The sequence below is a fragment of the Topomyia yanbarensis genome, chromosome 3 (genome assembly GCF_030247195.1).
Source record: "Topomyia yanbarensis strain Yona2022 chromosome 3, ASM3024719v1, whole genome shotgun sequence".
NCBI classification, from domain to species: Eukaryota; Metazoa; Arthropoda; class Insecta; order Diptera; family Culicidae; genus Topomyia; species Topomyia yanbarensis.
This window is the reverse complement of record NC_080672.1, coordinates 288,732,487-288,757,704: the sequence shown is the minus strand read 5'-3', so window position 1 is coordinate 288,757,704 and position 25,218 is coordinate 288,732,487. Positions and strand designations below refer to the sequence as shown.

Genomic DNA, 25,218 nt, shown 5'->3' with positions numbered 1-25,218 from the left:
ATCCAACATCGTTTATGAATGATCCCCTGGTGATATATTTAGAGCAGACAATCCAATGAGAAATAGGATTGACAGGATTTTAGTGCGCTCTTGGCACCTTGTGTCACATCCTCATGTTTGTTATACATACTAAGTATACCAAAGCATGCGATGTGATGACCGGAAGATTAGAGAAGCAACTCCTCCCCTTCCCCCCCAATTTTAGGTAGTTTTTCGGTGGCGTGTATACAAGCGAGAACACGCCAATTGTTGAAAAAAAAACAATTTTAAGCTTAAGCCAAACATGAACCGCCATGTTTGAAAAACGCAAAAAAACAACCAAGTCCATTTCAGCCGCCAGAAAATTTGTCGAAGTGTTGAAATTGCCTTTAAATCGCAAATTGCATTTGTTCCTACACGCAGAAAAATTTAGCCTATTTAAACCAAAAATATGTGTTATTGAATCCAATCATTTATTGTTTATCACTTTAACAAACAAACTTATTGGTTTGAAAATATTTTTTTTATTAGAACAACAACAATTTTTTGCTTTCAATAAATACATTTTTAGTATTAATAATTTTCTGTTAATTTCAATAAAATAATTATTGAAAAACGGAACGATAATAATGTAGGTTCTGCATAATTTTATTGAACCTACAAATCTTTTTTCTGCGTGTAGGAACAATTAGCACAGGCGAGTTGAGTCAAACGTCAAACTATTTATCGCCTGACCATGTTCGTCCGCATTTTTTTGACCGGGAAGGAATTAAACGAAAACATCGAAATTAACATTCGCTAAAAAGAAGCTTGAGTCAATATTTTTACTTTATTCTGTATGAATAGAACTTGCAACAGAAAACAATTTGATTTTTTTAATAAAAAGTTTAACCAATTTACCATTCTTGTTTGACCATTTTTATCGTAACACCCTTTATACGTTTTATACTAGCAAATGGCCCTTGCCAAACGCTGAAGCGTACTTAGAAAAATGTACAACAGTTTGATTAGATCGAGGATTAGATAACTCCAGCAACACAAAATCATAAATAAAATGTATATTTATTTTACAACACATGTCTTATGCTCTTACTACTTGCTCGATTGGATGCACCTTCTCCTCCAAAAAGCATCGCTGCGCTACAAAACTGCCAAAACAATTAAAACATTAAATCACGTTCAAAAACCAATCATCAACTTACTTGTTGTTAACACTCCATCCGTCATCCTTTTCGGGATCCGCCTTTGGGATTATTTTATTCAAATTATCGTAGATACTATATACAACTTCATTGTGTGTGAAGGTAACTTGCTGGTGTCTCTCCGACGGTGGACAAAATACACTGTAACAAGCAGAACATTATAAACATACACTAACATAAAACAAACAATAAACTTACGAATCGTATAAATTTCGCAACTGTACAAAGTGTTGCCCATAAGCATGGCGTGATGATCCGTTATCATTTATCTGCGCACTCCAGTTCACACTAACCGTCATGTGTCGGTCCAAAGTGGAAATTATCTGATTAAACTCCTCGTTATTAGTACTTTCGTAAACTCGAATGTATTTGGTCTCGTTTTTCATCAGGAAATTTCCAGTCGAATAGAAGCTAGGCAAACACTGGATCATATCTTCGCTGGGTGCACGTATCGAAATTGTGGACAGTTTGTCGCTTATGTATTCCCGCACGTCATCTCCAAATTTCACATCGTCGGGACGCTTCTGCAGGTTGCACCGTAGACTTAGCGTTTCGTTGGTTTTCAGCCCTACATTTTCGATGAGGTGCTTCTGGTAACCACGATTTTTTATGTCTGAAAGCAAGGTTAAATATTATCTGACATTTCAATACAAAGTAAAGTGATGCATACAAATAATTTTCCGTGGATTTAACTGATATGTCGAGCAATACAAGACAACCTCATTTATCGTTATCTCGGTCATAAGCGCATGGTGAACTTGATTCAGATTTTTCACATTCAGATCGATTCCTAATTCATTTGTCACAGGATTGCTGACGTTACAGTTGGCATCCAGTAGTAGAGACTCATTCACATTAAAATTCCATGTATGTCGAACGAGGCGATGTCTATGGAAGGGATCGTGTTTAGTTGATTGAAGCTTACATGTGTACGGATAAGAGAAGCTATGTTCAAGATTGTAACCATATCATAGATTATTAGTTGATTTGTTCGAAATCCTACGGCGGCCATCAAATGGTGAAATGACGGTGAGATGTTGCGTACTCGTGTCATTGATGGTCCGGCTACATCGGGAGCGGGCCTTTTGGCAAAAGGTCATTTTGTTGCGCCCATTCCAGATGTGGCGCTAGGCGTTTATGCACGAATACATCCCTGCAGAGAAACCATGTTCCATTTCGACGTTTTTTAGTTGCGCTGAGTTCTTCTAAACAAACACGTTGTTCAAACTGCGTTTAACTCTCTAATTCGTGCGAATTTTCCGTGTTTTCATAGGTCTGGTTCGGTCGATCGATTGTCCGCGGTTATTGGCCCAGACTAGTTCGTGGTTGTGGAAATCGGGTTCGAGCGAGAAAAGTTACGGAACGGCTCGTTTTATCTGTCATTTGTTCACGGCGTCGAGCTCCAGCCGATGGATTTCTGTCCTCGGCATAATGGCGGATTGGCAGAGGTTTTTGCGTTGCAGAAGTTAAACAACCGCAACTAACAATAGTGGAAGTTTAAGATGAAGATGTTGCTGATCCGGGAGGATATATGGTACGTCATCTCCGAACCGCAAGTGAACCCAGTAACAGATGCGTGAACGAAGGCGGATGCAAAAGCTCAGGCGACAATCGGGCTCTGCATTGAAGACGACCGGGCAAGTTTGGTGCGAATGCGAAGGACGCATGGGATGCGTGGAAGACCTACCACGACAAGGTGTCGGAGGTCTACCTCCTGAAGAAGCTGATACATCCGGAGCTCAAAGGGGGGCTACGGTCTGGACCAACATTTGTAGTTTTTTTCTGATCTGCTGCAACGGATCACCGATGTTGGTGATAAGATTCCGGAAAAGCTGCAAGTCGCAATGTTGTTGTGTTCGGTGTTGGAGCGACGGCCGCGGGACGAATTGACGGTACAGCTGGCGAAGTCTAAGCTGCTGACGGAAGCAGAAAAATGCCGGGGGCGCAGCGGAGGTGCTACTTTGAGCAGTGGACGCGCGTTGCGAGTGGATCATCGCTGCCGACATGGAAGTGGTGGTAGCAAGTTTGCTGGTGCTGGAAGTAAACATGCGGAACGTGATGTTTATACTGTTTCCAGTATAAACACCCGGACGCCTGAAGAAAGATTTCCCGAATGGTGCAGCTGGCGAATCAGCAACGAAGCCGATGAAAAAGTCAGATGAACCGAAAGCCAAGCAGGCGCAAGCAGTTTCCGAGGGACCGCTGGCGTGGATGGTGGGACAATCTGAACCGTCGAGCTGGTTTATCGACAGTGGTGCTTCACGGCACATGACGTCAAATCGAAAGTTCTTCACTGTGTTGTTGGAGCAAACCGGTGGTACGAGCGTGATATTGGCGAGCGAGCCAAAGTAGCTGGCACGGGCCGTGGAATCATCGTTGGCGTGACCGCTACCGGAGAACCGATATACATCGAGTTGAACGAGGTATTGTATGTGCCGAAAATTACCAGTGGACTTGTGTCGGTGAGTATCCTTGCGAAGAAGAGCTTTGATGTATGTAGGAGAGGTGTGAGCTGTATGGAAGCGACACGGAAGCTTGTACCGTTTGTGTGTGGCGGAGCAGACGATAATTAGTGTCCAGACGTCGCACACGGCGTATTGCTTGTATACGTGGCACAGACGCCTGGGACACCGGGATCTTGAAGCGGTCCGGTCTATTCACGTAAACAAGCAAGCTGATGGGATGAAGCACATGGACTGCGGAGTACATATTGTTTTCCAATGTTGTCTAGAGGGAAATATGGCACGGGCACCGCTTCCGAAAAGTTTGGATAGAGGTTCCAAGGAAAAGCTGGGCATCGTACACGCTGATCTCAGTGATGCGATGAAGATCACGCCGAGTGGAAACCAATATTTCCTTTGTTTAGTCGATGACCATACACCAATTGCGTTCGTGTACCTTCTGAGGAAGAAGTCGGATGCTGCATAGAAAATCAAGGATTTCATTCGCTTCTGCAGGGCGCAGATGAGCAAGGTTCCCAGGGAGCTGCAATCAAACGGTGGAGGAGAGTTTACCAGCAAGGATTTGCAGAACTTTCTCCGAGTGGAAGGTATTGTGAGCCAGCTTAGCGCGCCCAATCACCTCAGCAAAACGGTGTGGTAGAAAAGCGAAACCGATACCTGGAAGAGATGGCGCTTTGTATGCTGCTGGAGGTGAAACTGGATTTGAAAGTACTGGGGAGAAGCGATTCTGACGGCAACCTACATTCAGAATCAGGTAACTTTCAGATCCATCGGATTGAGTCCTTACGAAAAGCCGAGGCACGCAGGAAAATGGAGCCTAAAGCGCGTAAGCTGGTATTTGTAGGCTACTGCAACGAGCTTAAGGCCAAATCAACGAGCTCGGGACGAATCACCATCAGCCGAGATGTAAAGTTCCTTGAGGATTGACATATGGATAATGAACGCGATGCCGAGCGGAAGCTAGAAGCTACTGAATCGACGGATGAGTTAAAGCCACTATCGGTTTCGGTAATCACTCGTGAGCCGGCACTCGTGCCTGCATTCGAAGAAGATCCTGAGGATGAAGAAAATTTGCTTGGATATGAATCGGCTGAAGAAGTGAATCCTCGTCGTTTCACCCGGGGAGTGTTGCCGGCACGATTTGGAGATTATTTTGTTGGCATGGCAATGGTGGACTAGGATGACCGACTACGTACAATCAGCTGCCCTGACAAAGAAGGACTGGATTGCGGTAATGGATGCTGAGTACGAGTCTTTGGTGTCGAACGATACATGGGAGCTTATGGACCCGCCGCCTGCTTGCAACGTTGTCTGTAGCAAGTAGGTGTACAAGAGAAAGTTGAATGCGGACGGCAAGATCGAGAGAATTAAGGCCAGACGCGTGGCGCAAGGATGCAGCCAGCGTTTTGGATCTGATTGCGAGGAAATATTTGCCCCAGTGGCGAAGTGCTCTACCTTCCGTGTGTTATCTGTTGGGGGCCATCGGCAAATGTACGTGAAACACTTGGACATTAAATCGGCGTACCCCTACGGAAAGCTGGACGAGGTGGTGTACATGCGACAGCCTCCAGGTACGTGGTGGCCAGAAGTGAGAAGTGAGACAGATTGGGAATAATAAGCGGATATATCAGCTCATACATGTGGATGATTTGCTGTTGGTCTGTGCACATGAGAAGAAAATCGACCAGGTCGGGCAGAAGTTACCAGATAAAAAAAATAAAAGAGACCCAATTTTCCAAGAGCCACCCTAAAATCATAACACACGAACCATTGGTGATAGTCATATTGCCTGTTCAGCAAAGTTGCATCAATTTAATTGTTTCATAACTTTGTAGAATATCTTGTAACTAAATCGTTGATACTTTGAACACCCTAGCCACAAGGATCACCATAATTAACATAATAAAACCAACGGTTTGGGTGCAAAACGGTTTGGTCTCCCTAAATACGGCTTTGGGACCATAGTGCAATGTGGGTGTCATTTGAAATGAGGTGGTCTGAAATTCGAAATTCAAAATGGCAAAAAATGGCAAAAATAAACCATCAATATGGGTGTCAATTGAATGGGGGTAGTCAATAGATAACGGAAATTGGCGTTTGACGTCGTTTTAAGATCCAAGATGGTGGTTTTTGTTTGCTCCACACCCTACAAATCACCCACATGTGGTGCCATTTCAAAGGAGCTGTAAATTCATGATAGACGCCATTCTGAAAACCAAGATAACGGCTCCCGGTAACCACAAAACACTGAAAACCTTGATCAATATGGATTTGGTTTGAAACAAGATAGGCAGTAGATAACGGAAATTGATTACCAACACTATTTTAAAACCAAATCATTCAATATTATCATTTATAACAAAACTTACTTCAACTTTGGATAATCCGCTGGCAGTCCGTAATAGATCAACAGCTTTACATTTTTCTGACCTTTGGCATATGGAGCCTGCAACCAGATCGTACTGATCTTGGTCTCCTTCGGATTGATACAGTTTCCGTCGGATTCCTTGAATGCCTTGAATACATACTGCTTTCGGGCCTCTTTTTCTTTGCCTAAATTCTCGTTGTTCAAATTTCGTAAATCTCTCAGAATTGAAAGTGGAATATCTGACTCGGCCGGATTCACTAAAACGTACCGAGGATTTTCGATGCAAATGTAGATATCATTGAGCACACTGACACCGGCATTGGTCATGTGAACTTTGATGGGAATCACTTCACCGGCAAGCACTTCCGTGGGGCTCTGCGAGAAGCTAACGTGTAGCGCTGGCGCAGGAGGCAGTACTTCTATTTCGAGCTTACGATCGAACTGAGCCGGGCGGTTGTCTTTGGCATTGGTACGAATCGGTAATGCTTCGAACAGTTGTTGCCCCCAGAGATTTGGAGCATCGGTAACACCAGTCGCATTGGACGAGATTTTACCTACTACTCCGAGAATTCGAAGCTGACCTGTGCTTCTTGGGGTCAGCTTGAGCGAAACAGTTTTGATTTCATATTCTCCAAAAGACACTGAGTTCACGGCAGTAGTTGCTACGACCTTATCAATTTCCTTACGTTCATCCGACGAGACTTCACTCATAAAAAGTGGTTTGTTAGAGTAAATTTCTTGACCGTCTCTACGGAACTCCCACAATACATTGATATCTTCGAATGTGATCGGTGGTTTGATAGTGTTTTCTAAGTTGAATGCAATTTCAATAGGTTCGCCGTGAACACTGCGTGGATTGTCGACCGTCGGCGATTCTTGTGTAAATAAGGCTCTGCTAGGTTTAAAAATCATGATTGACTTTTTAGAAGCGCTTTGCACTAACATTTCTTCCATCTTGTTCCAAATATTTTCATCAATTAAACTAGACGAAATTGTCAGATTTGTTGCGGGAATGAACAAGGGGTTCGCCACCGGTGGTTGCGACGTTACTAATACTCGTGTCATAGGTTGAACAATTTTTGGAAGGGAAATCGTAAGAATGTCATTGATGTCACCTTTGGCCAGCAAAGCTTTCTGTGTGGCGAGGAAATCCTTTAGGAAGAAGGCTTGTTGAGCAGCACTTTGCAAGCTAGACGGCCTGAGTAGATGAGCTAGACAGTTGCTGGCTTCGTTAAGTTTCTTCAAATTGATAGCCTGCTTGCCGATAGTGTACTGGATGTGATCCTCCGCTAAGCTCCAACCGCGATTTTCAAATACCTGGTAAGCTTGTTTGTACGTTCGAAACGAATGCTTTCTCTGCCCAGCTTTGGAGAATCGATGACCTGCAAGAACAGAATGGAACGCATATTTTCTGTACTGAGGCGGACTAGCCAGTAGATAACAATAAGCTGCCTGTTCCAATAAAAGAGCTGATCGAAGATCCGAGTCCTCGCTGGTCATTCGAATTAATTGCTTGGCAGCTTCGTTGTACAGTTTTGCCGTTTTGAGACACTCTATTGACAGTAACGTAGCACGAGTGGCAAACTGTGGCATTTTGCAGCTATTTAAGTAGGTGACGATCGCTTCTTCCATGTAGTCATAGGTTTTCCGATTGGCGGCGCCTTGCATATATGCTGCTAGTGCTGCCATCTCTAGTGCGCCCGCGTAATACTGCCAAGCAGAATCGGCATTGAAGTCCCGTTTAGCTTGATGGTAGGCTTGAAATGCTAACGCGTAGTGTCCTAACATAAAATAAAGATCTCCCAATTTCCGTGTTTGTAACTCACTTGATTCGTTAGTATAGACAACTGCATTTTGGTTAGTGTTTGTTCCTGGTTTGTTCGTTACAAACCACCTCTTGGTTGCGCTCAGAAGCGATCGACTAACTCCTTTCTTATTAGAAATCGAGTCGTTCAACACTCCAACCATTTTTTCAACGTAAGGAATCAACGCTCTAACTGCAAAGTCCTGCACGAAATGCTTCAAATTCTCAAGGTCCCCAGCTGTTAGGAAAGTCCCATGTGCAATATCAACGTCGCTTTCGACGGTCCAAACATTTGGATTGATCGTTTGCTGTGATAAACTATCTATACTTGATGTCAAACTTGAGGTTTCCTGTATTTCTATCCCTGTTTCCTGAACGGGACTGAGCGGATGGGCGATAACTTCCCCACTGATCACACCGGACCCTGAGAGTGTATCGGATGCCGTACTACTACCTCCGGGTGTTATCGACAACGTGTGAAACGTTGTAGGCATCGATGTGACTAAGCCCATATCCTGTGGCGTTTTGGGAGCACTATCAAGATCGGTATTTGTGGGTTCAGAACGTTGATGTTTCTTTAGATAACGTAACCACGGATCGGGACACTCCATTGGTGGTCCTTGATGTGAGTTGATTTGTAAAAGAAAACACTTATGATCGCCATAGTTTGATTTGAGTCCTTCAAAAGCCTGTTGAGCCCTGCAAAGCAAGTTTTATAGTAACATACTTCGAAAAACATCTACTATACCTACTTCCCAATGTCACCTGAGCATCCATCATGAAGCATTACATAACAATTCAACGAGTCCGTTGAGAACCATTTGGGCAACCGAGGTGGTGTGATGCTTTGCATCATCTGAATTTTTTTCGTTAATTGACCGGCAACTTCAAGTGGATTAGCGTCGATACTGGAAACCACAATAAGAGAACAAAGCAGGTGCCTCGTAAACTCGTGATCGGAAGGAAATTGGACTGTTAGAAACGTTTCTCGCCACTGCTCAAACCATGGTTCTGATGCGGGAATATCTACAAACTGTCCATCTTCCAGCTTCACAGCTTTCATTTTTTCACCAGAGGCCGAAGTGACGGAATCATTCAGCATTCTCTTAGCCAAAACCGTTTGTGGAGGTCTCCAATTAACGTCGATTACATTCACCCGAAGACCCTTGATCGAAACACTGGTGCCGGCTGTGTCCCGGAAGTGTGCTAGATTGGTAAAGAATCACTGTAGCTAGAGGTCATGTCATAAGTTTAGTGATAATTACCATCAGAAGATAACCGCAGGAAAGGCTGCAACATCTCCACAAAGGCGAGGTTATTTTTCTGGCATAATTCTTCTGCTTGAGGAGATATTATTGCCCCAACGATAGGCGAAAAAATGTTTTGGATGATTTCTTTCGAAGATAGATTTTGACCGGTTAAATGGATCATACTGCTGGATTTGTGTCTTCAATGCTGGTGGAACACTTGGCTGATTTCAGTATTATAGCTTTTTACGCGCAACGTGTATAGTATTCCTTAAATGAAGCAATAGAAGTTTGTTTTATTTTTAATGTATTATGAATGGTGTAATTGAATCCAACAGCGTTTTACTTCCACGTTGTGCAACATCTGTATAGTGCAAAAAGATTCGTCACTTTCGGGCTGAAATGAATGTAAAAGTGCAGAGATAGAAACTTTCGAATCGACTCATCGTGCGGCAGAATCGAAGTCGATATAACGGTCTCCTGTTGAATGGATCACTGAAAGGCTGTCCTTGAAAAGAAGTGCTGTCACCCGTTCTGTGTTTTTGAAAGGGGTCAGCAAACTTTAATTATGTGGGATTTGATGTAATGGGTTATTTCGGATTGTTTTCACATTTAAATAAGTTGGTTTTGAATGTTTCGGGTTCCACTCGTCAGTAAGTGACTATCAGTTAGACTATATCCAAACTAACACCAAATTGGCGTCAGTTTGACATTAAAGCCAAACAGTTCACACAACATGTGTGAACACCTAAAGCAACTGGCTGGCGAGTGATGTCTCGGTTAGCCAATGTTTCGTGTTCCATTCGTCAGTAACTGACACCAACTTGCTATCAGTGTGTTATTGACGAGTGGAACACGAAACGTTCAAATCCAACTCATTTAAATTAGGTTTTGTGCTTTTGGTACATCCAATTTTTTTCCTTTAGGAAAAATAAAGGTTGCGTATTCACACTGCTTTCAACGTACTCTTTTTTACACCGTGGCAACGGTGTAAAAAATAGTATACACCACCAAAAAGCTCACAGCGATACCATTTATGAGAAAAAAGGAACCTGAGCATGTTTTTTAATCAAATATGCTACGGACATAAAATATCTTGGAATTATAATAGCTAGTAGACTGCGTTGCATATCAAAATACGGAAAATATCTTAAAAGCTTGAAGGCGCGTCTGGAAGTAACAATGAATCAAATTGTGGCTTGTCTGGCGGTATTAAAATCGATCCCATGTAAAAACTTTATTGTGAATTTCTTCTCGACTGTCTGTCTGGAGCAACCATTCGAAGAGAACATCGTTTGCTATACTCTGACTGTTCTTTGTTGAGGAGTTAAACTGGTGCTGGAATCTACTGTCGTAAAATATGTATAGACTATGCTATGACGAAAAAATCCGTACACCATACCGCAACAAAGCGTAATCTTTCACCACCGTTCCGTTCTGGTGAGTCTGTGTGGTTTACAATCGCCATTTGATCAAGGAAGCTGCAGTAAAAAAAATTAACTCTGCGCTGGCAATACAGCTATCATACAAGCGATTTGGTTGACTGATTCGAGATTTAAACGATTCGGCCCCGAAACAAATTCAAACTTCCATCTAGCGATATCACTTGTTTTTAACTTTCGCCATAAATAGCATACTCTACCTTACGTAAAAATTGCATCTGACGACAAGTAGATACAAAATAAATATATTTTATTCTACTTACCAATAATCTACATGTACAATCCAAAATGTTGCTTCCTTGACCAGAGTTGAAGCGTATGCTGGCACGTTATCGTAATATTGTTGATATACAAATACCTGAAGGCCTATTTTCAATAGCCGATTTGTATAAAACCACACAGCATAAGATGATCAAACTCAAAATTTAAATAAAATATAATCTAATTTTCCCTTTTTTCGGCTCGAAATTGCAAAGTTAACTCTCACCATTCACTAAAAACAAGATTTTGACAAATTGCTAAGGTGTTGTTGTTTACCTTTACGTGGATTTTTCGATTAGTTCAACTAATTTTTAATCCCGCCTTTCAGGAACTTGCGCACTACAAAGTAGGGTGACCAGATTAATTTTAATTGGTTACAATTTGGAAACATTGATTCCAAAAACATTTTTTCAACGATTGATGACACGAAAATCAATAAATTATTGTCAAGACAAAATTTTAAAAAAAATGAATTTTTGATTTTTGCGATTACGGGGTTTCCGGTGTACTTGAAGTAGTTAACTTTGCCTCATCGATTTGTTTTAACGCTTTTTATTACATTATAACTCGATGTAGGGCAATTTATTATCAACATGTAGTATGGCATTGCACACAAAAAAGTATGTTACTGATTGTGGAAACTCGGGTGGAAATAGATAGAACATGACTCAAGGTACGTGGGAACTTTTTTGTACCTCTTGGTAACTCTCCCACACAGAAAAAAAATTGGTAAAAGTAATGGCCAATTTCTTCACTTGGATGAAAACCGGTTTTCGTTGAAAACAGGTTTTTGGCTAATTGGCCACCAGCAACCCAAAAACTGGTTCTCCGTGAAAACCGGTTTTCATCCAGTGAAGAAATTGGCCATAAGGGCGTTCCGCTCTTAGCAAAAAACAACCAACGCCTACTGTTAGGTTGAAAGTAAAACTTTTAAATTAATCAAGAATAATCAAAATAAAAGTTTTCCTTTTAAGCTAATGAAGAATAAGGGCAAGTTGCTGATGAACGCGAAAATCAGCTTTATCGAAGTACGTAATAAATAAGATTTTTTTCTCATTCAATGACCCAATTAAAACCAACATTTCGGTCCAGTTACCGGCCTAACTTTCACTGAAAAAATAAAGTTCCCATGCGTAGAAAACCACCCATTTTCAATAAAAGTGGAATAACCCACTTAGACTATCAGCACCGGGCGTGGGTATAAGCAATTTACTAACAGTCATCATAACACGACACCGCACCGGCGGTTGGTAAACAGGTTGGGAAATGGAAACTTATCGTTTCGGTTTACAGCGAGTATCTATATTTGGTAACTTCTTCCAACCGACGCCAACGTTGCTATTCGCAGAAAGGAGGCAAAACAAAGGAAAATGTAAAAAAATAGGATCTCGCGATAAATGTTATGCAGAAGTGTTCTGCGTGAATTTTGATACGACTCGTGAAAGATTTTTATTTTAAATAAAATTATGGATTGAGCTCAATAAATAAAACTATCGGTTGTGAGACAATAAATTATTTGATTGAATTCAATAACATTTTTTTAAAGTTTACAGAAATTAAAACAATTATTGAAATTAAAAGTTTATTGTAATTTTAATGAAAATATACTTTCAAACCTCGATTCACACCAATTATTTTGTCGTTTGATACAATGAACAGTATTTGTTTGTATTGAATTACCCACTGTTTTGATTATGCTGTATGTTTTCTGCGTGGAAGTAAAAATTAGTGCATCTAAGCAGCTTGGATTGAACTGGAAGATGTAGCATGATGTCAAGCTGGGCATGATGTGTCCCAGGATCCGATTGATGGGATGCTAGCAAGAAGCGGAATTTCATTGGCTTTGAAGCTTGTAAAAACCCGAAAATTTTTATATGTGGAGTCCAATACGAAAGCTAATGATAGTGTCCAACGAAAATCGAAAATCGCTGCGAACAAATGGTGATGATTGTGGGGACTGTGGAAACTAAGATTCGAGAAGAAAGAAAATCCGTGTATTTTTCTCGCGCAAAGTTTTTAATTCAGGACCAGTAGTAAAAAGAAGATCACAACGATAATGGTTTATCACACACACACTGCAGCGCTTAGTCCAAAAACGCTGGATTTAATTGCTAATAGGTACGCATGGCAGGACACAGATCACACCTGTTACATCATCACCATCTCATTTCATCCGGTGGTTCATCATATTTTCGAAGGATAATATTGTGTTGTGGTGTGCAGTCGTGATTCGCTGGTTGGACACTTTTTAACTGGACCGCTTTTTAGTTGGACCTCCGCTAGTTGGACCATTGTCCAACTAAAAAGCATCTGAACGTCAAAATCTCGTGCCAAATTTACTTTGACAATCAATCTGACAATATTTAGAGATAAGAACAGATGCATTTACACTGCCAACATCTTCTTTGGAGAGTTTTTGACATTTGTCAGTCGGTCCAACTAGCGAATCAAATTCGTTAGTTGGACAAGGCTGTGGCCCAACCAGCGAATCACGACTGTATACTACCCAAGATCACTTATTTGCTCCGATATAATATAATATAATGATATTTTTAATACATTTTAACATTTCTAATATTGTTCTTAGAAACAGTAACACGAAATGTAATTAACTTTATAATTTATTGTTGGACAATGAAATTGCTTGTTTCAAGACGTTTATTATAAATTTACTAGAAGTATTCCGCGTCGAATAATGTGGAAATGTCCTATAATTCTAGAGTAGCCACTTTTGTTAATTCGTTGCAATAGTTTTTGACTTACTCCGACAATTTTATGCAAACTGTGGATACATGGATGTGGATTTGATGACCAATTTGGTAAGCAGCGAAATTTGGCACTACCCCGCAGGACCGTTGTTTGAAAGCAAGATTCCGTGTTATGTCATTTGCCATACTGATAAATTGGAATCAAATTTATAATTTTTGAGCAATAACTCATTATTTGATTCTATCTTTGGAATTACCGTATCGACGACAAAATGTTGAATTCAGTTAATATATATCTGTATTAACTAGCCAAAAATTCGTGTGTACCAATTTGCTCCAGGGTACGCACTTAATGTTTATTTCTTGAAGTAGATGTAGTTGTAGTTAGTATTTGAGCTCCAGCGATACAACCGATTGTAATTAGAATTAGTTGTGTTATTGGCGCCGGAATACTACACAGTTAAGCTTTTTCGGGAAATCGGCCGGAATACGAATTACGAATACGAATTAGAACCAACCAGAATTTCCGATTGAACTTTACTTTACCCATAGGTGCACGCAAAGTTCATATATCGATTACTGGAAGCCTATTGGCCGATAGTAGCGCCGGCTAGCGGCTACTTGTTGCCAAAGGCCTTATTTATGTTATAAAGGCTCGCACAGAGTGAACCCAACAAATCTACCTATCGAACAGTCAGATGGATACCTATCGTGCAAATAAACAAATATTCTTCTTTCGGAGAACATGCAAGAAATGTATTAGTTAGTTAATACATGGCGAAATATTTCAATCGTCGAAACAAGACACTGTATTCAGTTTATTATGTTTTTTTGTAACAATGTAAAATAAATTACATGGAATAGTATCAAGAATAAAGTGCTATAAGCCACGAAACAGTGGGTTTTCAATTCACTCCATATTAATTTATTGTGTAACTCGGTTGAAGTCACTCAAAATTACAGCAAAAAATCTCGCGTGTTTTTTGTAAACGGCCAATAAGCATGCTGTCAAAATTCACATTGAGAAAAAATTCCGGACAAACCGTAACTCGCCGAGAATGAATGTTAACATTTTATGAAAGAGAAAAGTTTTCTCTGTCGTCTACTGCTATGACTTATAATCTGCGATTAATGGTTTGTCCGGAATTTCCCTTCAAAGTGAATTTTGACAGTATGCTTATTGGCCCTTTTCAAAAAATACGCGTGAAATTCTGGGTGCCAGAAACAAAGAAGATGGCATCATTTTAGGCACACGCAGAAAAATAATTTTTAATGTCAAATAATATGAGGGTTGAAATAATAAATTTACCAAGTTGTTCTGTGTTCATAAAAAATACATGTTTATATAAATAAAATAATTGTTGAAATAATTCTGAAGAATTTATTGGATCAAACATGGAAAATAGTTGGACCAACAAAATTTTTTATTGATTTTATCATAACAACAATCGAAACAACAAACAACTTTGTTGAATCAATGAGCTCGTTTTGTTGAATAAAACTAATAAAATATTTGGATCAATGCATGTCAAATGTTCAATACAACAAACATTTTTGTTAAATCAAATAATATCTTTTATTGTTTTAAACATAACAAATATTTGAATCACTGCATAGCAAATATTGAAGCAAAACCAATTTTATTGTATATAAAACTAGCTAATACCCATCGCGCGTTGCTGCGACACTCTGCGAAATAGGAGGAAAACACAATTTGTTCCAAAGCGCCATCTGGCGGGCAGATAATCTCCAACTAATAGCACACAAACACGCTCCATACCAAATACCTACTGTGTGTAAATTTTTACGGAAATCGGTTAAGCCGTTTGGGAGTCTATAAATCATATACATACAAACTTTGACTTTTATATATATAGATATGCCTATTCTTTCATAAGAACCAAAGGCCAACTGTCATGGTGACAAATTTAGAACAAACCATTACTCGCTAACAACAGATAACATCAGTACAAATGAACCACACAAAGTAAATACTTGCCATTGACTTATTGGGCTTTCTCTAAAAACAGGCTACAAACACATTAATTTTACGCAGTCAAATCATTCTGGAACTGCTTCGGAATCCTGAATGGATGCAGTATGGCCCAGTCAAACCCATTCCGGGATCGGTTAGGAATTCTGAATGGATTCATTATGAGTTCCAGCTCAAAGGCAACAACCGATTCCGACTCAATAGTTTGTTGCATTTGAGCGAGAATCCATAAGGGATTCCAAACCTGTTCCGGAGTAGGTTTGCTTGGAATGAATTGAAATTTTTTTACATGCAGCGCATACGATTCCAATCACCGTCCCTTTATGTAGTACCTTTGGCCGTGCGCGTGGTTTATTACAGATATGCGCTATAATGTAGTGCTTCAGAATCTCGGCTTTTCCAAAAAGATTGCAGAAGGCGCACGAATACGCTGTGTCTTCCTGTTGGACCAGAGATGGTGAAGTACAGGAAACTGCCCTCTCGAACGAGTATTATTTCGACACAGATCTTTCATTAGGGCCTAAGTCGCAATGTACTCAAATGGAGAAAAATCAGTTTCAATATTCGGCGAAGGTTTTCTAAATGTAGTTTTTATTGTAGGTATAAATTACTTTATGACCGTGTTTTTCCGGAAGCATTTTTCGTTAAACCTTATGACAATATAACAAAGAATTTATTCCTATGTGCTTTTAGTGGGTAGAAACTAAAAAAATGCTTACGCCCAATTTGCATCCCAGTCGTGATTTCGCCCTTCAGCAACCACAATTTGCGGAAGGGCTAAACCGTGTACATAATTTTCAGAAGGGCGCGGTAAATGGGCTAAACTGACTCTGTCTTGCTGGGTAGGGCTGGGTAAATGGGCGAGCTTGAGAGTATACTTTTTAATAGGGCTCAGCAAATGGGCGCATGGAAACCCAATGTAAAAGAAAGGGCGCGTGAGTCTTTTCTTCAAATTTCATGAAAATATCGAAATATTCGAATGTTTATGTGCAACAACTATCGCGTAGACATGATCATAGTAGATATTGCTTATCATTTATATAACAGAACCGCCGTTTATTCTTTTATTTGTGAATAATAACCGTACGCCCGCTTCTGTCTAAAAATGTAAGTTTGGCCTTTATATTCCATATGAGAAGAAGGGCCTAAGTCGAAATCTCGAAGAAAATGCATGTTTCGCCGTTTTGTTTTCTTTAATTATACATCGAACTAAAAACCATTTCAACTAATTTTCACCTCAATCTTGTAGTATTTTTGTTGCATAATGTCGTAATAGTGAAAACGCAGTTTGTTTACATTTGTGATTTAAGCCCTAATGAAAAATCTATGTCGATTTATCTCTGGTGCGGTGACGTGTTTTCAGTTCTGCGATAGTCATTTTTAAGCCACACAGAGTATTTTGTTTGAGTCCTGGAATAGAGAAAGGCACCATAAAACGCACCGTGTGCATTCGACTTAATTTATTCACTAACCTTTGTGCGACATCATGATTATTTTCAAGCTGCACTTGCGCCCTTCGAGTCCGGAAAATCTGAGCACTATAAGAATTTACCGAAATCTGGATGCCCTGATTTAAAAATATCGAATTTCTCCAGCATTGACGCACGTGGAAAAAGTTTGCTTCTTCGTAGCAACTTTTATTTTTTATTTGTTTCAATTCAACAAGGACTGTTGTTGTAATGCATTCAGTCCTTTTGAATCAATTAGCTGCATGCTTTTGTTAGAATCACTGATTTGTTTGGAACAAACAATAATTTTGTCGATCTTCGAAAAGCATAGATAACAAAACTTGTAAGATTGATTCAAAAGATATTTTGGTTGATCTAACCAAAAAAATAAGTTTGGTTTAATAAATTCCTTGGTTCACAATAAAGAATTTTTATCGATTAAAAATGAAGAAATAATTTTTAGAATCAAACATGCACAAATCTTTTGCGTGCAGCGTTGCGCATACCTCTGTACGGGACTCTATAATACCACAGACACTAATTGTTGTTTGCTTAAAAATGATAGTTATATGTTTTACACATACAATCTGAATTGGATGTCATTTATTAATAGCAAAAGTAAAATTACTTTTGGTATGGGTCAAAATCCACATTGAGGGGAAATTCCGGAGAAACTATTGTTGGCTCAGCGCAATTCACAGCAGTCACGAAAGAGTTGACGATACTCCTTTTGTTCACGAGCACTAGATGTGTTTGGTGAATATTGGTTTGGAACTTCCTCTCAACGTGAATTTTGATAATTGTCTTTTAAGCACAAATCTCCGATCAACACGGGGAACGTGCTATTTGAACCAGTCGCTACTGATTCCTGATTCTAGTTCTAGGTTAGTTAGATGAGATATGATTACTATAACAACGTGCTCCGTGTATCAACCTAGGAAAATAACGCATTTTACGCAAGTTAATATTATTATTGAAGCCACACATAAAATACTATCACTTAATTATTTTTGTTTTACTGTATACTGTTCTACCCAAGTTGTACAGTAATGTCAGAGACTAATAGAGACTACCAACTTACGAAGAAACCTTCGATATTTTATGGTACATTAGGTACTAGATAATTTGAAGTAGTAGAGGTATGTTGGTCCCTTCAGTTCTGCCAACCTTCACGAAACAATCTAGTGTTCTGCTTTCTTTAAGATGGTAAAGTTGGTAGAAACTCTTGTTTTATTTGTTTTATAAATACCGTTGCTACGTTGCATTCATAGCAACCCGGTTTCAAGCATTGTTTACAAAATCGTTTTTTTCTGCCCTGTACGTTTCTGTGCAAAAAGGTTTAGCCGTTTCTCACCTATGCGTTGATAGAATGATTCCGAGTGCGATAAAGAACTAAACGCTAAAACGATATGAAAAATGTATGAACGAAAAACCGTGGTTAAACGACGCGTAAAGATCAATTCGTCGATGTACTAACCCCACAAACTTTTTGGTCTGTTGTTAAATGTTAAAAATTATAAGTCAAACCTTTGAACATTTTTGTTGAATGGTATTTTTAATCTTCAATGTATACAATTGCTGTACACGGACCCATAAACTTAAATTACATCAATTTCGCAGGCACGTAAATATACTAACGTAACAGATGTTATTCTATGAGGCTAGAGGTAACTGATCTCTCAATTTCTATTTTAATTTACCTTTTTTTCTTATATCTCTAGCCAATTTTATGAACCTAGGTCATAGCACATAACATAGGCAATTCTCACAGAGGTACTTGATACATGAAAGCCCACTTCAGTAGAGGAAACATTAGGTTATTCCATATAGACCTAATGCGTTTGATTTGAAATGAGTCATATCTGAATTTGCTTTTAATAGTTTGTTTTCCTTCATATTCATGTCTTAAGAAAGTTAAAGAAGCAGATTTTCTTGCAACTCGGACCTGTGAAAAAGAAATTTGGTTTATATGGAGAATTTCAAAATTATATTTTTACGGATCTCATAGTATATCTTCGGAGACCGTCCTTAGGAAAAATTACGTTTCCGCGTAATTGGAATGGCACTTTGCAAGTTTCTACAGTGCTGCTGAAAGGAGTGTAAATATGACTCCTATGATTGGAAATAAAGTCAAGAGCGATATCCATTATTACAACAAAATGATTATTGAGCATTTTTTAAAAGATTTACTATGAACAAAAATAATGTTGCCATAAACGGAACCCATTTGTTGCCAGAAACGGAACTTTTTTGTTGCGAAAAATGGAGCATGCCAAAAACGGAATCTTACTGTACTTAAAACCCAGATATGTTTACCCGGCTATGCTGTCTACAATATGACCACAGCTGATGGACAAAATTTATGTTAAAATCAGTGTAAACGTCTAGTACCTAGGGTATGGCAGTATTCTCACATACATTAACGCGCAATTTTTCTCCCATCCGAATATGTTTGACTGCAGCGTCTGAAGGACGTACGTCAGATGGCTTCCGTATAATTTGGTAAAACCCAACTTTCTCTGGCTTTTAATATAGTATTAGCTCCTCTTCAAAGGCTTCGAAATACATAAAAACGAAAGCGTATTCGAAACTGATCGTTCGTATAAACTGTTTCTGCAAAACAATCGTTGAATGGTCGTAAAGGTTCCTTCTCCGCAAGTTTGTTTGTAATATCTAGCATGAGATCCTTTTCATTACACTCCTGATTCAGAGCGGCCGTAGTATGTGCTTCAGACAATAACTTCTGGGTAAACATTAGTTATTAGAATTCGTTGTCCGTTCCGAACCCATAACATTTCTTAGAATTTTTATTACATAGAGAATTTTAGCATATTTGAACAAAAAAATGTCTTATTCAATTCAATAATACAATGTTTATTGCTTCAAACGGCAATATTAATGGTATGAGCATTTTTTCATTGAAACAATAATTAACTTTTAATCTCAATAAATACTTCTAGTTTGAATAATTTTACAATCATTGCAATAAAACATTTTTAGAAAAGATAACGATGTTCGTTACTGAAACGGTTTTATTGAATTCAATAAATAAACGTATTTTCTTTCTAGCTATATTTTTTTCACTGAATAAAGTCCATATCATTAAAAAACGATTATTTTATTGCATGATTGCAAAAAAGTGTAACGTAACTATAATAACAACTACCGGTGTAAAAACAGATTATTATTTTGGTAACCTATTTACCAACGTGCCGAAACGGGTGTCTAAATAAAATATTATCGTTTAGCGTAATCAAAATACACACGCATTTGCTTACGCACCGGTGCTGATAGTCTTACTGGAAACTGTACACGCACAATTTTATTTATGCATCGATAACATACTTTTCTATCTGCCTTCGTTTCTTCTGCTGTAAATTTTATGCATTAGACATATTCAGTCTATCCACTCATTGAATGCTTACTAGAAGTAATATGCATGAAAATGCACAAAAATCTAACTATCCATATTTTTGTTTCTCAGTGTAGAGCTGTAGTGTAAATGGGGCTTTATTAAGCTATATTATCTGGTCACCCTGCTAGAAAATGACGCGAAAGAAAAATGAGAAACGTCATCAGAAGGATGCTATTTGCAACAGTTTTCGCATTCTTTATCATCCTCAACATGATAACTGATATTGTTAGGGTATTTTAATTTATTTCAGCCACTATAAATCAGGATTTCAGAAAAAGTGCTTGTATAGAAATAATAAAATACACAATTTGTAATTTTTCACCTTCCATTTTAAACTATTTATCAGATTAAGGAAAGAGGGTAATACTTAGTATTGGTTTATTTATTATCAATTAAATATCTTTTTCAGTTGCAGGCATGCCGCCTTCGTTAGTCAGTGGGCATTTGCCAACGACCAAGTTAACCAACGTTAGCATCCTATCGATTGCTCTAAATGCAACATATTTTGCCTTTCTGATCCATTCTGGCAAACTGTACGACATCGGCAAATGGTCCTCACATTCGATCCTGCTGTTGCCTGGGATCGAGTTGCTCAAACATTACTACGTTACAAAAGTTTTGCAACTCGGAGGCTGGAACTTTGGATATGGTCAGGAGGCAGGAGTGTCCATATCACAGAAACCGACGAGTAGATACCGATGGAAATGGATTGACCTGGTGCTCCAAATAGGCGGGATATTGTTTGTGCTGATGCTGTCCATAGTCTTTTTTGGATTTATCTGCCTGATTTTGGGAGCTCCACTCGATCAATACGAAGAAACGGTTTCCCTGGCAGCCACGTTAACTACATTGACTATCTTCCCTATTATCCTGTTCATTGGTCACTCAGACACACTGCAATTGTTATTCACGGAAACTTTCAAGTTGCGAAATTTTATTGCAAACTCTTATTTAGCGCTGCTCAAGAATAATTTTATAGCAGTTATCCTGGGAGCTTGGGGAGCCTCTGTTGTTGCTCCACTAGATTGGGATCGTCCTTGGCAGGTGTATCCGGTGCCAAATATAGTCGGTGCCGTTGCGGGCGCTTTTGGCATGAGTGTATTTACGCTACTCAGTACCGGCTATATTGCGATTCGCAAAAGTGGTGAAAATAAGAGAATTGTGTAGGTTGTTAGTGGCACAGCGATGAACATAATTATTTTCAATCTAGTCAACTGACTATTATCTAAGTTCTTAATATTATTTTAAGGATACTACTTTGACGCAGATGTTCGTATTACTAAGTCTTATTAAGCAGTTTTCTAAGGATACACCTTTGCTGGAATATCTTTCGTCAAAATGAATTGAAAAGTTTGTATTTTACTAATTGGAATTAAACGGCTGTAAGGTATTTATATACATAATGGAAGAGGGTAATAGTAATTATTTAATGTCCGAAACTCCATGATCTATAGCGAATTCATTTGTATTTGTTTATTTAAAAAATACGATGACTTGTCGGCATAGCCCTTAACTTAAGTCAAGGAAGCATTCTTTCATCTTTCTTATGATCAATAAAATAACAGTAGCAAAAGATACTTCTATTGAAAGTAATTGATAGTTTTTAAACTTTAATGCAAAACTATCTGTACATGTACCACAAACACTTGTTTCAATCTTCGAAATAATGTTTCAGAATGGTTTTCTTAAACACATAAACGTCAAATACCGATTTAATTCACTCGACAGTGAGATTAGGCCTTTCTTAACAGGTGACGATCGTGTATCCGTATCTTTGTGATGTACTTTATTATCGATGGTGTTGGCAGTTCATTGGGAAGTAGTAGGTGCATCACAATAATCGGACACGCTGTGCGTAAGTTCTGTTGTTATAGCATTCGTTGGTGCCTGAGCTGCAACTCCGGTTATTTGTGATTTAGTTAATGTTGATGATGATTGTGTGTTGGATTTGCTTACAGTTGATATTGTTTCGTTAGAGGTTTGTGTACATGGTTTCTCGTAGTGTGTCTTCTTGTTACAGAACTGGTACTGGTACGTAGGGGTCTGTTTTTCATATGTATATTATTTATTATATTATATATTATATTTTCTGATTATATTATCATGATTTAATGTGTTCCACAATATTCCGCCACGTCACTCGTTCAGTTGATGCTTGTGCCCAACCTGTCAGGTGCCCGATACTCGCCAGGTTTTGCTCCACTTGGTCCAGCCACCAAGAACGCTGCGCTCCTCTCCGTCTTGTACCTGCCGGGTTGGAGGTGAAAACCAACCTGGTGGCGTTGTTGTTCGGCATCCTCACAACCAGGGTTGCCACTATTTTTCAAAGAAAATCTGGCAGTTCAATTAAAAATAACTGGCACTTGACAGCGACCTCATAGTCATCGAAATTTGGCATATATTTTAGTTTTCATAGAGTGTGCATCAATCGATTTTTGTAAAATTTGGGACATTTTTACCAAAATTTCCAAAATGTGTATGTAGCCGTTTCCAAAACTTAAAAATCTGGCAGAATGAGAGATTTGTCTTTTTGTCTGGAAGCTGCCAAAACCTCTGGCTGTGCCAGATTAATCTGGCATAATGGCATCCCTGCTCACAACATGCCCCGTCCACCGTACCCTCCCAACGCTCCCAACAAACATTAGGAGCTGAACTATAAGACTACGTGTTGATTTAAAGCAGATTAAAGGTTATGTAAGCTGAATAAAACTTTCGCTGAACGATTTGAACATTAACAGTTTATTCAGCCTATTTAAAATCCAGTATTCGCCAGTTCCAACTAGGCTGAACTATACTGCTAATAAATGTAATAGCGACAATATTAAAGCTTTTATTCAACCATCTTAATTAGACTGAATTGCGAGTTGAATAAACGATGCTGTTACCAATAGTATTACCTTTAATCATTAAGCTGCACTACATGTCTTCAAGAGGTTGTTTCTACCTTTACATTTGCCGTTATACCACCTTTGACTTTTAGCTGAATTATGTGTTTAACAAAGGTAATTGTAACTACTACAAAAATTGGCGCGATTAGCAAATCATGAGGAATGGCAACCGACCTGGGTTCGAGTCCCAATACACACACAATATTTTTTTTACTATTATGTGAAGGATTTTTTTTTTATTATTTCGGTATATTCCAATTGAGATGTTTTGCATATATTACAGTTAAGAAGCAATAGATCAATAAATGAATAAAGAAATAAAGAAAGTTTATTTAGTTTTTTTATATCTACTGAGTTTTCACCACGGGAAATACACGATTTACAGTTTTTCAATGTACAAGCTTACCAAATCACACGCACCCTCGTTTATGTAAATTTACCTTTTAATTCGAAACGGTCTGTTTACTTGTGAAACATGAATATTCTCATATTGAACACAAGAGAAACTTTTTGTTCCAACGTTGCTATAAATTTTTGACACCAGCATTGTTACCATGATTTTTTTCTATCCATCGACTTGCAAACAAAGGTACAATGAAATGATTATTCACGCTGGCGAACTTAATTGATATAAATAAATAAAGTATTGAATTCGAACAGCGACTTCCGCTTACCAAAAGAAAATCACAATGGAAAGAAAATCATTTGGCAGGGAGTGGTAAATAAATTGAGGAGACTGCCACCTTAGAATTATAAATGTCTTCAATCCATCATTCAGTTACCACCACTTTCATATAACACCCATTTTTACTTATCTAAATGTTTTGTGACAACCATAAATCCTCACCTTGGAAACAAAAACGACTATAATCATCATTTTTGAAATAAATAAATTATCTAATTTAAAATTCCCGAATGTTCTAAAAATTATTAAATTAAAAAAAAAATAAATAAAAAAATTATCGTAGGTTGGGATTCGAACCCAAGCCAACTAGGTTCACTCAAATCTATAGAAGGCTACTGTAGCCTTTGTACAGACTCTATTCAGCAGCCTAGACTTTTCGGTACATCGGTGAAATCTTAAGCATTCGATGTATGCAAGATTGGTGCAGACAGTAAGGTAAGTGCTTAGTATTCAACAGGTTGCTGGTTCGGATCCAGGTACGTGATATGATATCCAACAAGGTCATACAATTTTTCTCTAACTGTAACGTAACACTAATAAAAGAGTATGGCTTCCAAAGAGATTGATGGCGTGGTGTAACTTGAAATAAATGTCTTTTTTAACAATTTTCCTATGATAATTCTCTCAGCTGAATAGCGGTAACGAAAAGGTTTATTGATAAAGCTGTACTGTGGTTTTCTTCAGGCTGTATACGTGCTGAAGAATTGTTCTTTCATGTATCTTAAGGACGACTCAGACGATACATCAGCTTCTGTCAACGTCAACGGAACGTCACCGTTCCGTCAGGATAAGTTACATGCAGTTAAATGGAGGCATTCACACACAACATCAACGGCACGGAACGTTTTGACGTACGGCATGTGTGAACGGACGCAAGAGAAAAGTATTTAACTTATCCTGACGGAACGGTGACGTTCCGTTGACGTTGACGGACGCTGATGTATCGTCTGAATCGCGCTTTAATCAGACAAGCTGAATAAATTCTCCAAATCCCGGATGTTTAAGGGTGAAATAAACGATATATGATTACACGTATACTTCCAATGTTCAGCTAGAGCTGAATAAAGCAACTGTTAAAACGTTTATAAAACCACGAAATGTTTCTTGGGCTTCCAGCATGAGCTACTTTCCGGATACTTGGCTCACCATAGAGTCGCGCAAGTTCGTGGTTCATCCTTCTCCTCCGCACGCCATCCTCATGCACACCACCGAAAATCGCTCTCAGCACCCTTCTTTCGAAGACTTCGAGTGCTTGCAGATCCTCCTCGAGCATTGTCCACGTTTCGTGCCCGTAGAAAACCACCGGTCTAATCAGT

The 25,218-nt window shown here is 38.8% G+C and overlaps 2 protein-coding genes across 5 annotated transcripts; one reads left to right on the top strand and one right to left on the bottom strand.

Annotated features, from left to right (window-relative positions):
- Positions 1-789: 789 nt before the first annotated feature.
- LOC131689476 (trafficking protein particle complex subunit 8) lies at positions 790-11,014 on the bottom strand. 2 transcript variants are annotated; one of them, XM_058974576.1, is made up of 8 exons: positions 10,768-11,014; positions 9,081-9,332; positions 8,568-9,021; positions 6,013-8,514; positions 1,852-2,069; positions 1,380-1,794; positions 1,182-1,322; positions 790-1,127 (listed from the first exon to the last, which is right to left on the bottom strand). In XM_058974576.1, exons 2-8 carry the CDS (start codon positions 9,244-9,246, stop codon positions 1,061-1,063), a joined length of 3,963 nt encoding a protein of 1,320 aa, XP_058830559.1. In that variant the 5' UTR covers positions 9,247-9,332; positions 10,768-11,014; the 3' UTR covers positions 790-1,060. The 2 variants fall into 2 exon arrangements, with proteins under 2 accessions (XP_058830559.1, XP_058830560.1); XM_058974577.1 differs by lacking the exons at positions 790-1,127; positions 1,182-1,322; positions 1,852-2,069 and having other exon boundaries at positions 1,529-1,794.
- A 9,479-nt stretch (positions 11,015-20,493) lies between these two features.
- On the top strand, positions 20,494-21,732 carry LOC131691868 (uncharacterized). Of its 3 annotated transcripts, none has more exons than XM_058978544.1 (2): positions 20,494-20,689; positions 20,745-21,732. In XM_058978544.1, the coding sequence occupies exon 2, from the start codon at positions 20,747-20,749 to the stop codon at positions 21,494-21,496; it is 750 nt and encodes a 249-aa protein (XP_058834527.1). In that variant the 5' UTR covers positions 20,494-20,689; positions 20,745-20,746; the 3' UTR covers positions 21,497-21,732. The 3 variants fall into 3 exon arrangements, with proteins under 3 accessions (XP_058834527.1, XP_058834526.1, XP_058834528.1); XM_058978543.1 differs by having other exon boundaries at positions 20,739-21,732; XM_058978545.1 differs by having other exon boundaries at positions 20,498-20,560; positions 20,739-21,732.
- Positions 21,733-25,218: the final 3,486 nt, after the last annotated feature.

What these genes read in the sequence shown, in the direction of transcription:
- LOC131689476 (XM_058974576.1), bottom strand. Translation starts at nt 9,246, where the DNA reads ATGATCCATTTAACCGGTCAAAATCTATCTTCGAAAGAAATCATCCAA. An exon ending in CCTGCGGTTATCTTCTGATG is followed by an intron (nt 9,022 to 9,080) that starts GTAATTATCACT and finishes TTACCAATCTAG; the next exon opens with CACACTTCCGGGACACAGCC. An exon ending in TGCTCAGGTGACATTGGGAA is followed by an intron (nt 8,515 to 8,567) that starts GTAGGTATAGTA and finishes CTTGCTTTGCAG; the next exon opens with GGCTCAACAGGCTTTTGAAG.
- LOC131691868 (XM_058978544.1), top strand. Translation starts at nt 20,747, where the DNA reads ATGCCGCCTTCGTTAGTCAGTGGGCATTTGCCAACGACCAAGTTAACC.